This window comes from Octopus bimaculoides, chromosome 1 (assembly GCF_046866305.1).
Source record: "Octopus bimaculoides isolate indiv1 chromosome 1, ASM4686630v1, whole genome shotgun sequence".
NCBI lineage: Eukaryota > Metazoa > Mollusca > Cephalopoda > Octopoda > Octopodidae > Octopus > Octopus bimaculoides.
In genome coordinates this window covers 157002023-157017022 of record NC_142928.1, presented here as the reverse complement: position 1 = coordinate 157017022, position 15000 = coordinate 157002023, and the positions used below count along the sequence as shown (strand labels likewise).

General features: G+C 32.5%; 1 protein-coding gene across 49 annotated transcripts in view; it reads left to right on the top strand.

Moving 5' to 3' along the window:
• The window catches only part of LOC106868437 (retinoic acid receptor RXR), a 584509-nt gene that overhangs the window by 562122 nt on the left and 7387 nt on the right, over positions 1–15000 (top strand). For all 49 annotated transcript variants that reach the window (XM_089360965.1, XM_089360953.1, XM_089361057.1 and 46 more), the window contains one exon: positions 4571–4719. In XM_089360965.1, coding sequence (XP_089217091.1) covers positions 4571–4719 — 149 coding nt within the window. The remainder of the gene's footprint in view (positions 1–4570; positions 4720–15000) is intronic.

The following is a 15000-nucleotide window of genomic DNA, read 5'->3' as shown; positions in this document are numbered from 1 at the left end:
CTTTTGTAGCTTCGAAATGTTATATAACTCTAGATGAAGCAAGATTTTTAGTCAGAATACTCGGGAATGAACAGTTAACTGTTTCTTTAAACCTTACTTTGGTAAACTTTACCATCCTACTCTAAGGTTGGATAAATTATCTATGAGTAATATACTAGGCTTAATTCATTTGACTATACGTTTGCTCTGTCTTAAAATGTGGATCTGAGTAAAGTGCTTTAGTTGCTTACAGTTAACTGGACAAGGCCATTTAGTCAGTCATGGTCACACACACTGTGTTGTAGGCCACTCTCCGGAAACAAAACATTGATCTTGGCTAATCCAACAGTCTTCGTGAATTTAAAAACTTATTGAAAATAGTTGAGTTTATTGTGATGTAGGATTATCCGTGGAGGAATTTAGTTGTTTGTATTTATGAAATAGATTTTAAAAGATTTCATGCCAAGTCTGTTTGTAATGATTTGTTTGTGACTTTACACTGCTAAGTTTTAATCTTATTGGTGTCATGTCTGTCTACAAATCAGTGGCTATACTAGCATTTAGGCACTACAATCACTGCTAAAAAATTGGCTGAATACTTAAAATTTTAGTGATGTTGGATAGGGCTATGCTTTCTTGATAGTGCCAAGCTGAATATTTAATTTTATTCCCCAATTTAATTTTTTATATGTGCAAAGTAATCTGATAACATAAGTAATATAACAGAAATGTAATTTTGTTATTGAGTTTATATATCATCATTTAGTATCCATTTTCCATGCTGGCATGGATTAGATAGTAAAACAGGAGCCAATAAACCAGAGAACTGCACTAGGCTCCATTGTCTGTTTTGACATGGTTTCTATGGTTGGATGTCCTTCATAACGCCAACCATTTTACAGAATGTACTGGGTGCTTTTATGTGGCTCCAACACCACCAGGGTTGCCAAGTAACTTATAAGACTTACAAGAGCCTCTTGGCTGGGACAGGGAGTGATACTGAGGGAAGCGGCTTTGTAAGATACTTGGTTACCCCAGTAGGAAAAGAAATGATAGTCAGAGAGAGACAGGCAGAGAAATAGATGGAGTTGGCGATGTGGGTGGGGCTCATACTTACAAGACAGTGGAGGTGAATATGTGATACAGCTGGGGTAGATGGAGATGTTCCATAAGAGTGCGAATTGAGATATTTAGAGACAGGAAAGAGGTGATGGTGAGAGAAATTGGAGTGGCTGAGGACTATGGTAGATATGTGAGGGCATGTAGTATGTGTGCAGGTAGGCACATGAAGGAGAATGGGGGAAGAAGACTGGTTGTGGATAGATTGTGAGGCAGGGTGGGGGCTTGGCCATAGAGGACATGCTTGTATGGCTGTGATTTTACTTAACTTGATGCGTGTCTTCTCAAGCACAGCAAATCACCAGTTGTTTCGGTTCCTTGTCAACTCTTGAGGCTCAGCATCTGAAGATCACTTCTCATCACTTTGTCCCATTGTCTTCCTGGGTCTACTTCTTCCACAGGTTCCCTCCACAATTAGATACCAGCTCTCCTCATCCATATGCATTATATGGCCATGCCAGCACAGTCTTCTCTCTTGCACACTACATCTGATGTCTTTTACACAGTTTTTCTCTTAAAACATAAATGCTTTGTCATACATGCACACTGATATAGCACATACATCAGAGCTTTGCCTGACCTCATGCAGTTAAATTTCACTGCACTTTTGGTACAATAGAAAAAAATATGTTGCATGATAAGTTATAAAACAACTTGTGTTTTGTTGCAAACAACTTGAGCAGTTATTAAATACTTAGCTATATTCCTAGAAAATACCTATGTTGTGTTGAGCTTGCATGAAATAGATTTGCTTGACATGTTTCTCATTGTGAATAATCCATTTATCTAGTTAACCTCATTCTTCTTGTCTAATCTCAAGCTGAAAATATTTCAAAGTAGTGGTTAGGAATGTTAGATATCAATTATTTATTTTTTGCAGTGTACTTAAAAACATAACATATCTTGATATTTTGGTCATCAGTATACTGAAGTGCTATTATTTTTGTTGTTGCTTCTTATCTTTTCAGTACATAACTAGTTTGTGGTTAGAGGATTCATAAGAGCAGTTGGTAATAAACTTGGCAACATGAACAGAAAGCTGAAACTAAACATAGCTTTCTCTACAAAAATACATTATCTCTGACCCTTCTTTCTCTGGAGGTGCTTTGTTAGGAATGGACATTCTTAGGAGATTCTTAATCTCAAACAATTATGCATAAGATTGTATTGTTAATAGTTTATCGCAAATACTGAGGCTGTTCTTGTTTTCAGTTCTGCAGATTTCTAGTCTGTTAACTTTGAAATGTCATTGAAGCCTGATTTCTGTACAAGGTTTTACATTTAATAATATTGTATCATATATTGGTAGGTGGGGTTCTAGTTTCCTTTTCTAGTGTCGTTATTTAGCAGCTTGTTGATAATATTGATCTAGGTAGTAAAACCTTCATTGCACACACACCCCATAGTTTCAGAGTATAAATTGTTAATTTTACAATATTTTAGTTTTATCTTGCACCATATGGTGAATAAAAGCAATAAATTGACATTTTGTTGTTCAGCTCTCATTTTCTGCTCTGTGCTAATAGTCTTAAATTACTGTTTAACTTTCAAGTTTCTACAAGCACTTTAATTTCTGAAAGAAAAATAAGGTAAATACAATTATTTGATGGTTTGTAGCTTTCAATTACATCCAAATTAGGACATTGACTTAAATAGTTTTAGTTAATTATGTTGACCCCAATACTTTAGTCTGGTACTTAATAATTCAAACATGGAACATACATTGTAATATTTAGACATCATGCTATATTTGTTTCACAGATTTTTATCCACACACACAACAGGCTCCTTAGAAATTTGCTCTCTATATTTCATTGTCAGGGCATCAATCCAAAGATATTATAGAAGATAATTATCTAAAGCTCTGTTTAGTATGAATGGACCTAGAATATAATGGTTTATTAAGTAAAAGGTTTATCCTTGCATTCAAAAAGCCTTAAGAATGTTTGTTTCAATTTTTTCCAATTTATAATCTATATATTTATTTTAGGAAGAAAGCACCAGAGCGTTCTGGTGTGTATTAGTAAGTTTGAAAGCAATTATTTAGACTGTCTTTATGATAAGTGTTATATTTCAGCATTTATTAGTCCTGCTTTTGAATTTACTAACAAAACTACACAGCACAGGTGATTAATCTGAAGTACAGCTAAGCAAGGAACTTTGATCTTGGATCTGCCAGTCACCCAGAAATATAGGAAACCTAATCCTGCCATTCTGATTCCCACAATTTAGAATAAAATGTAAAGGATGAAGAGTGAGCAGAGAATATAACTCAATACCACAGCTTTACACTCATGTCACATTGTCTGAAATGTAGCATAATATACTCCCTAGAAATGCTAACAACAGACTCTCTGTCACTTGACAACAGCAGTTTTCAACCAGAAAAGTTTTTTTGTTTTCGTTAGGTTACACAATTTATGAAGTTCATTGCGGTTTTAATTCTGACTCTAGAAGAAACAGAATAGAGAAAAAGTGTTTGTTCAACTTTTCATCTTTCACCGTTAACAATATGTCAAATGATTTGATTGCTTTTTTGGTTTGTTACATAAATATTTAATGTTTGGGTCAGGTCCTTAATACATAGTTTATCAAATGTGACAGCTGCAGCTCTTTGTCATTGGATGCCATTAGATATGACTAAATGTCATTAAGTAACTTAGTCACTCAGTCAGTGGTGTATTGAAAGGGTTGTAAATAGAAATACCTGTGTCTATTTTGAGGTTGATGTTCACTGCAAGGTTACATAAAAGTAATTTGAAATGTTTCAAAGTGGAATAGGAGATTTAGTTCAGTGGTTTAATGTAGGTGTAGTTGAATAGCCTGGAGTAACTTGGTTACTATGCCAATTTGTCATTCCTGTTTTTAAATTTTTACCTCTTAGATATGATTTATACTAATACTTGTTTTTATTTCTGTTTCTTTTGTGAATCTATTGATCATTAGGTGTTTTGTGCATCTATAATATATCAACTTGTCACAGACATAGATCAACAATGTTATTTAACAATAGAAACCTTAACTGCTGTTACTTTATAGTTTTGTATGTTGTAGAATGACTGTGACAGTCATTGATTCATGTTTGTCATGTTTGTTGCAAATACAGTTAGATGGAATCTCAAACAAATAAATGTATTTAGCATCTCTTGGAAAGTTAACCACTGAATTGAATTTCATTTATCTTTTATCTGTATACGTGTTTCAAAAGGCAAAGTATATGAAAATACAGTAATTAACTGTGATTAAATTTCTAAAGAAACAATCAAATTTTCTGAATGTCTATTTTTTATTTTATATCTCTTGTTACTACGTTTTTATGTCAAGTGATTCTAATTAGAAACTGTTCATTTGTCATTTTCATTTCTTCAAGAGTCTTTTATTCCAATGTTATAGTGATTACATTTAAGCTAAATCTGCCGGCATAAATTTACAAGGTGTTAGAGATTTGATTGTTGCTTTTGTCTTTTTGCAGCTGTTCAAGAAGAACGTCAACGTGTGAAAGAAAAAGGAGAAGGCGAAGTAGAGAGCACCAGCAGTGCAAATGTTGATATGCCTGTTGAACGAATCTTAGAAGCTGAATTAGCTGTAGAACCAAAGATAGAAACATATATTGACACCCAGGTAAGTTTCATTGCAAGAATAACCATCAATTTTGCCGATTTATATTTAAAGATGTTACAATGGCTTGTTGTAATTGAAATATATGTATTGGTTACTTTAGCATTACTGATGCCTAAAATTGAATAATCCTAAAAAAAGAAAGAAGAAAAAAATGGAGTGCAGATGATCATTAAGATTCACCTTACATTAACCTAATTTTCTATAATACTTTTTTAAAATTATTTTTAACTAATTTCCATGAGCACTATACATTTTTAGTTGGTCTTTTCTAGTTAACATATTTTTGAAATATTCTGTTCAATGAGTTTGGAACTAATTTTAATAATAATATTTCAGTGTTTTGGAAAGAAATAACACAAAGAACAGCTTTATGTAATAAATATTTGTTTTTATTAAAGTCTGAAACATTTGACAAAGAAAGTTTATCCCAATATAAGTACAGTTTGAGAAATAAACAGTTCATGCACACTTATAGTTTTATGATCATTGAAAAAGAAAGAAAAACCAAAAGAACTACATTTTAGGTTAGGTATTTGTTTCTGGTAGCATCATTGTGTATGTATGTGACTATAAAAGATATTGCTCTTAATTTGTTTAGTGACAAATTTCTGTCTTATTGAGAAGAGTTTTACAACTGCTATGAAATAGTAATACAACCATCTTTTTACCAATAAATGGAGCATAATTTTTCTTAAATAAAAATTGTGGTGTATAGGGCTTATTGTGTGTGTGTGTGTGTGTGTGTGTGTATATATATATATATATATATATATATATATATATATATATATATATATATACATACATACACACACAATATGTCTTACAATAATATCTGATAGTTGAGGCTAAGACACTATATAGTAAATTCACTATCTTCAGTATAACATCTATATGTGTTAATGACAAAGATCTTCTCACCATACATACTGTATTGTGAAATAAAAATAAGAATGATTTGATTAGTGGAATATGTTTGCTATACTAAGTGCAATAATTTAACTCCATGTTAGTGTTTGTATGCGAAAGAAGCATCAAAATAAGGGTGTCAGGTAAAAGAAATGAATTTGCATAGAAAATAACAAAGAATTTCAAAAACATTTAGTATGATATTTTAGCAAAGAATAATATCAGTAATATATGTAACTTTCATTATAATCATCATCATTTTATGTCTGCTTTCCATGTTGGCATGGGTTAGGTAGGTTGTCATGGTCCATGTCAGTTCTTATTGAAAATTACTGCCCTCCTCCTTGACAGATTTTATTTTTGTAAAGTGAAATTAGTCCAGCAAAACATATTTATCTATTTTATACTGTGTAAATAGCAATTAGATTCTTATTAACAATTTGTTTGATTTAAAAGTTACTGATGAATTTGTATACATTGTAAATAGATGGTGGCAGTATTTTGTATTCTTGATCATCTTAATTTCACTGGTTTAATAATACCTGCTTGCTTATGTTGGCAATTTAAACAAACAGCTTCTTCTCTGGTTGATGTGTTTCAATATTTTAAAAACTGTTTTCTGTATGAGAGTGTGTTTGTATGAAAATTTAATTTTTAACAATTGCGACTAATTAAAAAAAATAAGACATTTTAATAAAATGCCCTTTTATGTTTTTTTTTTACACCAGTTATTTCTATACTAACCAAGGTTGTATTGTTCTGAAATTTAAATATTGGTATGGAGTCTGTCAGCAATTATTGAATCACTACTTGTATATTGACAATCACTTTACTGTGAAGTAAGAGGAATAGACATTTCTGGTTGTTTCATGTAATGATAGAGCAATCATGGGTATGCTTAAAATGTTTTAAATCTTAAAAGATTTAAAGATATTGGGTTAAACCTGTTTTATTTCAGGTTTTATTAGTGTCATGAAAGTTGAGAAGTTTAGGTGAGAGCTTGAAATTATCTTTGATCAACAAATATACAAAATAGTAACTATTTACTTATGATGATATTATGTCTTGCTGTATAATGAAGATAACAGTAATTGTTGAATTTTAAACATCCATCCATTCTTACATTTTTAGCTAATGGACAACAGATTTATATTTGACCTAGTAATTTTGTTGTACTAGCCTGAAGCTGACATAATTACTATATTTATAATCTGATAGCTAAGTTGTCCAGGAAACATGACATTGTACAAGGTTTGTCAAAAGTAAAAGTTGGCATTGTCTTTCATTTTCCTTCTCCACACTTAATAACCTAGCTGAAATTATGATTAGAATTTTCAAGATACTCAGTTATGTTTAAAATTTTGTGATGTAACAGATTTAATTTTGATTATCATTGTGGTTGAGATTTGATTTCAAGGACCCACAGGTGAATTATAAAGAATCAAGATGAGTCATAAGCTGTAAAGCAGACATGTAATTGCTTTAGTCAGAAGGGGAACATCAGAGCTTCTGACCTTTTGCAGGGTCTCCAAGACCCTTGAGAGAGGTGGAAGAAGAAAACATGATTAATGTAGTGTATTACAGAATATCAAGTCTTCCTCAGACCAGAAACTTCATCCAAATGCTTAAAACTCTGTTAAAAGTATTCTAAAGCTAGCTGTTGATGTTAAAAACTGGGCAATGGATTCAATGTTCACCCCAAAATGTTATGGTTTGATTTACGGTTATGTATGGTTAAAAAAGACTTGCCTAAGATGCTGCACAGTGGCAAGGAACTCATAACTATGTGACTGGAGTGAACTTCATACCAGCATGAAAAATGGATGTTAAAACATTGATAATATTTTCTTCAAAATACAATATATACTATCATATTCTAGCAACATCTAGTTACACATATTTTGTTCATAACTTCTATTTATACATGATTATCCTTTATCAACTATTTTATTTTGTGTACATTTGTGTGTCTTACAAACACATTTTGTCCTCATCTTGATTGTTATAGTCACAATGTTTTGGCCATTGCAACACCCTACTCTCCTGTATTCTTCAAGAACATTCAGTAATGTTCTTGATGCTTTAAGCTGAACCCTTTATTAAAACCACAGAGGGGTGATAATTCTTATTCTGTTGTCCATTCCAGGAATACTCTCTTACTCATTCCCCTATTTATGATGTTGCTCTTTCTGCTTGTACCTGACATATGTATTCTCTATCCAATTGCCTTGTCAAACAATTAAGTGATAAAATTTAGAAGCTTTAACATGCATGTATGTTCATTTTATATGTTTTTCACTGGGTTTGACAGATATATACTGAGGTATTGTTTTACAACCACTTTCGGCAGTTTGCTGTGCTTGAGAAGACACATCAAGCTAAGTAAAATTGTGACTATCCATGCACATGAACATGTCTTCTACATCCCTCTCTCAGCCAAGAGACCCTAGCCTTGCAGGCTTGTTAGTGCTGGTACTGTGTAAAAGCACCCATGCCAGTACCACATAAAAGCACCCAGTACACTTTATAGTGGTTGGCATTAGGAAAGGCATCCAGCCATGGAAACCATGCCAAAACAGACAAATGGAGAATGAACTTTAAATGATGATACATCTTCCGCTAACCTTTATCTGTTTTCATGGACATGGTATGTCAACAAATTTTACAATTTTCAGGGAAAAAACTTTCATGTGAAGACCTGGAATGTAAACATTGCTGCATATATACATACACACAGTCCTTCCTACTACCAGTCATGTAAATTCTTCTCATTATCAGAAGTTAGATTTAAACCTATGTATTTCCATTACTTAATTGTTCTCTAGGACAATAAGATACTGAATATGTGTTGATTAAATGTCAAGTGTTTAAGTGTAGTGGTTTGGCTTGTGGCTGTGAATTCAATCAATACCTGTGCTACTTCAGCAACATATACTCTGGTTCAAGCAAAATGAGCAAGTGACATCACAAGTAGGAGGATAACTGATAGGATACCCCAGACAGGAACAACAAAATGAGAACAATATGTTTGCATTGATTTAATAAAGAGTTTGCTTCAAAATACTAAGAACTTTACTGAAATACAACAGATGCTTACTCAAAGGGGATGGAGTGTTCACTGGCTAAAGTGGTATGACCTTAGCAACTAAGATAAGGATACTGGTCTGAAATATCTGTGCATAACATGCCCAACTATTTTGGTGTGTGTGTGTGTGTGTGTGTGTGTGCATGTGCATGCATATATATATATATATATGCATGCATTCATTCGTGTATGTTGTTTTCAAGGTCACCACTAAAATCATTGGATTTCAATATCATTTCCAGATCAGAATTCACTACAATCCTTTTTAATTATACGTTTTAACTTACACATGCTTATTTTAACCAACACACAGACAATGCAACTAAATTCCCCATCAATCCCTCTCCCCCATTTTGAATTACAACTTATTATTAAGGCAGCAAGCTGACATAATCATTAGCACACCTATGCTTAGTGGCATCTGGCAAGGTCAGCATTGCCTTTTGTTCTTTTGGGGTTGATAAAATAAGTGCTAGTTGACTGCTGGGGTTAATGTAATCAACTAGCCTCCTCATCCAAAATTTGAGGCCATGTGCCTATAATGGAAAGGATTATTATTGTTATTATTAGTCACTTTCATGCCACTTCATTTGTGATTTGGAATTCTTAGGCTCAGCAAGTTTTTTAATCTTTAAGTTATAAGTTATGGCATAGGATAGCTAGAATGATCTACATTTCTATCAAAAACTGTAATAAGTGAAACAAACAGGTTTTCTGATGATGCAGGAATTTACATAACGGGTGTTAGGAAGGACAACAATTTGTAAACATTCATTCTTTATAACAAATAAAATTATAAAAAGATACAATAACTGAAACCTGTAAATGAATTTCTGAGCAATTTTAGAAAACAAAGAATAAGCCGTATTTTATAGTTATTTATTATTTTGGGTGAGTCAGTAGTGGTAGTTTCTTAAAAATTATTATTAGTTAATCTTGTACTAATTTTAAAAAGGAACGATCACATCAAGTTTTTTGTTTCTTTCCTGAAACCTAATTTTTATATGGTTTTTTACCACAATATATTTAGTTTATAACTTCAATACCTGTAGCTAGATGATATTCTCACACTTCTGTTTTTGCTTCCCATTGAACTATTTACAAGTTATTTAGAATCAAATTTTTTTTTTAATGAAGTTGGTTCATATATTGAGTGTGTTTACTTCAAAGGTTATAATTGTGGTCCATACTAGTTTAGTATGTTAATAATTCACTGAGTGATCTGGTAGATTAATGTAGTCTGGTATATCATCTAACAGGAGATTGACTACAGGGTTCACAGACCGTTTATTTAAGCCGTAGCCAAACTTCATATAAATTGGGGGGGGGGACCCCCACTTGAATGAATCAAGGAATAATGCTATTCAGTGTAGTGCGTTTCAGAAAAATCTGTAACTTAGCTTTAAAAGATGACAGCCTTTTTAAAAGATATATATATATATATATATATATATATATATATATATATACACACACATATATATATATACACATATATATATTGAAAACACTATCTTCTGGATGGCTATAACTTTTAGTCTTATGCCTGTTAGATTTTCTAAATAGTTCTTTTTGGATTTATCAAAATACTTCATTTCGTTATCGATTCCCAGTTCTCACTTATTTGTATCTCTTTAACTGTTGCATGAAGCAGCAAGGATAATCCTTTTCTCTAAAACTGTCATTAGCTAATTTAACCTAACAATAATGAAGTAAGAGTTACAAAACCAATTTTCATTTCATCCTTGAAAGGTTTCTTAGGTCTTTTAACTCTAAGCTTTCTGCAACAAATTTTTCAAAATATAACTCTTCTTTTAAACAACTTATATTTAAAACCGGTATTTTTGGTGTTAGTTAATATCTTAAAGCATTTACATTAACACAATTTGATTAAAAATAATGATGTTCTACTTCGGAAAATACAAGCCTGGTACAAATAGCAACCAAATTGCATCTCATCAATAAAAAAAAAAAAAAAAAGGTCGGGTTGACCGTGCCAATATGATGATCTAAGCATAGATATAACTTGGTTGGTTATTAGGTGAATTGGCAGTCAATAGACAAAAAATGCTTTGCAGTGTTTGTTCTGGCTCCCTGAGTCCAAATCCTGCCATGGTCAGCTTTGCTGTTCATCCTTTCAGGATTTATTTTATTTAAAAACAGTACCAAACCAAGGTGGTTAATTGGCTGAACTGGAAGAACATTGGGTTGGACACCTTGCAGAATTTGTTCTGGCTCTTTACATTCTGGGTGGTAGACCTAACTCATTGCCCACCTGATACTTTTAAGTGCTTTTAATGGAGTTTCTCTATGTTGCAAGCATTTGGGCTAAGTTTCCAACTGGGCCAAGCTTCCAGTTTGAGGAGAAACCTTTCTCCCTTCCTCCATCTAGTTGCCCCTACCTCCTGACTAAAAAAAAAAAATCAAAGAAAATAAATATGGAGAGGATGGTCGTTTACTTGATCAGGGCTGACTTGGGATTAAACATTAGAATGGATAGTTTTAATGCCAGATTTAATATATTTTATGGTATGAATTAAACCAGGTATAATGCATGTATATGTAGCATGAAAGAATCTGAATTCTCCAAATGCTTCCTATCTGCTCTACTCTACAACCTGTTTGAATTTTTAACACCTTTCCACCCCACTCCCCATGCTAGCATTGAACAGACATACAAATAGAAATAATAATGATGATGATAGTAACAACCAGAAAATAATTTTGTCCATTGGAAATTTATCTCAAATAGTATCAGTACTATAGTGTATTGAGGCATTTCTCTCCTGCAATTGGAGAAGATTGATATCAACACTGCAACTTATTAATTAATTTGTCTCTCTTCTCCACTTGCAACATTTATACCTCCTCATGGTAACTATTTACAGCTAAGTGTATTTAAGTACAGCAAGTTATAAACTTGTGTCCATTCAGCCACCATCTGATGCTCTTACGATTCAACCAGCAGGCATAGTGAAATACAGGTTCAGATATCTATATTTTATATTAGTCTATATTTTTTGAGTGAACTTACTACACTTTTGTAACATTACAACTGATTGTTATAATCACTTTATAGTGTTGACGAAATCTGCCTTCATAGTCAGTTTTGTCCTTTTTAGAATAGAAAACAGTTCACAAGTTTCATTGCACTTTTGCTCAATATGTAGCTTGAAGCATGACATATGGGGCACACCCAAACAGTTGGTTATATTGTATTCTTACTTTTAACAATAACAATCTCTTGTCCTATATTACTACATTTCTATTTGGTTTAATGGGATACAGGTCTTTTGTATGACCACAAAACTATATCATATCACAAGTTTGTGACATCATTAGTTATTAGCTGTTCTATTGAATCATCAAGTGTTATTATAACTATGAAGTAAAGATGAGGAGCCATTTTAAACTGTTACATGCCTATGTTTCACTGCATTGAATGACACTTTTGCAAAGACACGAAACCAAGTTGCTATCTAAGGAAGCCCAGAGAAGGATTAACTGTTATTTCCAGTGATACGGCTACTGACCATAACTGAGATGATACTACATTTAACAGTTCCTTTAAATTAGTGCTTGCATTTGCCTACACATTATTCACGAGTTGTATTTTCTGGTTGTACCTTTCTGTTCTTTTCCTCTCTGCTGGTGCAGCTGATCACACTTACAATTTGAAACGGCTAAAATTTTGGAACTTTTCCTTAAGTTGTGATCAGCTCTTATAGAGAATTATATTTTCTCTCTCAAATGTGTAATGTAATGCCAGCTTTACAAGAGTCAAAATATGATTGAATTGGTGCTACCAAAAGAAAAGAAAAAAAAAGCATGAAACTGACGTGTCTTCTTAATGATTATTACATTTGGTGACATACCTTTACTTTAGTATTTTACCATTTTATATATACACACAGGGTGGCCACAATGTCATGCACCATGGGAGATATCAAGTATGCTTTATTAGCAATGAAGTAGGTAATCCATTACAAATGTTCAAAATGTTGGCCATGTAGCTCTAAACAAGTGTTCATATGGAATTTGAAATTGCGATGAACCCTCTCAAATAGCTCTTCAATGCCGTTGACTTGTTCACATGCTTCAACAATCCTTTGAAGATGTCCTTGGTCACAAATCTGTTCAGAATACACAAGGGATTTAATGTAGCCCCAGAAGAAAAAGTCCATGGTGACTGTGGTGCCCATTCATTTGGCCCGCGATGCTCGAGTCCATTTTCCTGGAGAATGTTCATACAGAAAATCACGAACCTGTAATGCATAATGGGGCAGAGCCCCGTCCTGCTGTTACCAGACAGGATTTCCCCTTCCAAATGAATGCACACGAGGCATCATCTTGCCAAGCATGTCCCTCAAAATAAAATGGTCTGATTACTTGATTGTGCCAAATCCCACACCACACCATCACCTTGCCCCTGCTTTGTTGATTATCTGCCTCCATCCAATGAGGATTGGGTTGTGAGTAATATCGGCAGTTGGGAAAAGAGATCAAAAAAGAGAATGTTAGCAGTTTCACATATTGCACGATGGTGCATGACTTCATGGCCACCCTGTGTGTGTGTGTGTGTATATATATAAGGTGTCAGAAAATGACAAAGCAACCATACTCTTGTATATGTCAACACGCACAGATAGAGAAATCAACGCTAATAATTCGCCATTATATTGAAAGAGTGAATAAGTTTGCTTTATTGATATCCTTGATGGTATTTGTCCTAGTCAACTTACAAAACCAACTGAGTATTGGATGGGTTTGACAATTTTAACATATCAGAGAGAGAGAGAGAGTTCTTGCCATTGTTGATAAATTAAAATAGTTTGAATTTTTTTCTTAGTAAGATATCAATAAGATATTAGTTTTGTATAATTTAAACGTCTTGCTTTCAAATGCTGTCACAAGAAGTTGCAAGTCTCTCTCTTTATATAGTGCAATAAACTCAATATATTTATTAAACTAGCTCATTATTGGTGAATTGTTTTAAAAAGTGTCTTTTTATTAAATATTAGATATGCACTTACCAGTCTTTCCTTTTTAAGTGTTGTTTAATAAATTAATAGAATTTATATATCTGCAGTAATAAATAGCAGAGTATTTACAACGTTCTTCATTTAGTAATTTGACTATCTCAGTATAGTCTTAGCTACCAAAGTTTTAAGTAAAGTTAAAATATTGGAACAGTTATATTTAGATTTTGAAAATTAAAGCTCATAATGAATGGCTTCAATGGTGGTACTGTGTACGTTGTTGGTTGGTCAAGTAGTCATTGATACTCTGTCTGCTGGTTACACAAATATTCTATGAATGGTATTCATAAAGGTTGTTAGTTGTAGCTGCTAATGAAACCCCAAAGGAAATCTGTTAATCTAAATAGTTAGTTATTTTTAGTAGACTAACTATCCTGTTATAGCAAGCTGTTTGGGTTCATGAAGTACTTCGCTAATCTCCCGTGTAAACGAATTAGTTATAATTGAGATTTTTTCTGTTTTTCATTATTTTTTTTCATCAACTGCCCTACATTTAGTTATTTCCATAGTTAGGCTTGTTTATTCAATGCTTATTCTAGGAAGTTTAATATTGCTGATTGCAATAATTTACTAAGCAACATAAAAAATGTTTTCGTATCTTAGAAATAAAAGTTTTTTTTTTTTTGTTTTTTTTTTACATTTCACATTTCAAAGTTAAGGGGACAAGGGCCTACTTTTCAAAATAATATTATTCCCTAGTTTAAAACAATCATAAAAATGATTAATAAAGCAAATGAATGTAGTCCATCTGAATGAAGCTTTGTAAAACTATATTCAATTGATTTATTGAAACCAGTTGGAGATTTGTGTTGTAGTTTAGGCATTTGGGCTGTTTTGATTATAGGATAAGTTGTTGCTATCATCAAAAATATTAATCAATCAACTTTCAAACACTACTCACTGCCTTGTTAATTTTGAATTAAATCAGTATCTTTTAAAAGCTACTTTAATTTCTTTAAACTAAGGTTGTCACAAAACTTAACTTTGAGATCTTGTAAAAAATATCAGGACTATTCCTTTAGTCAGTGGTGAGTGGTGTTTTGCTCATGAAATGCACTATTTCATTTTTAACATTCTTTTTATCACTGCAAATAACATAGATTTTTTAAAGGCATTTTCTATTATTAAAAGCATTCTAGTTTTCCTTTTCTTTTCCTTCTCATCTTTGCTTCTTTCCTCCTGTTTTTCTTTCCTTTTTATTTTTCTCTCCTTCCCTGCTTCCACTTTGATTTTTTTTCTTCTTATATA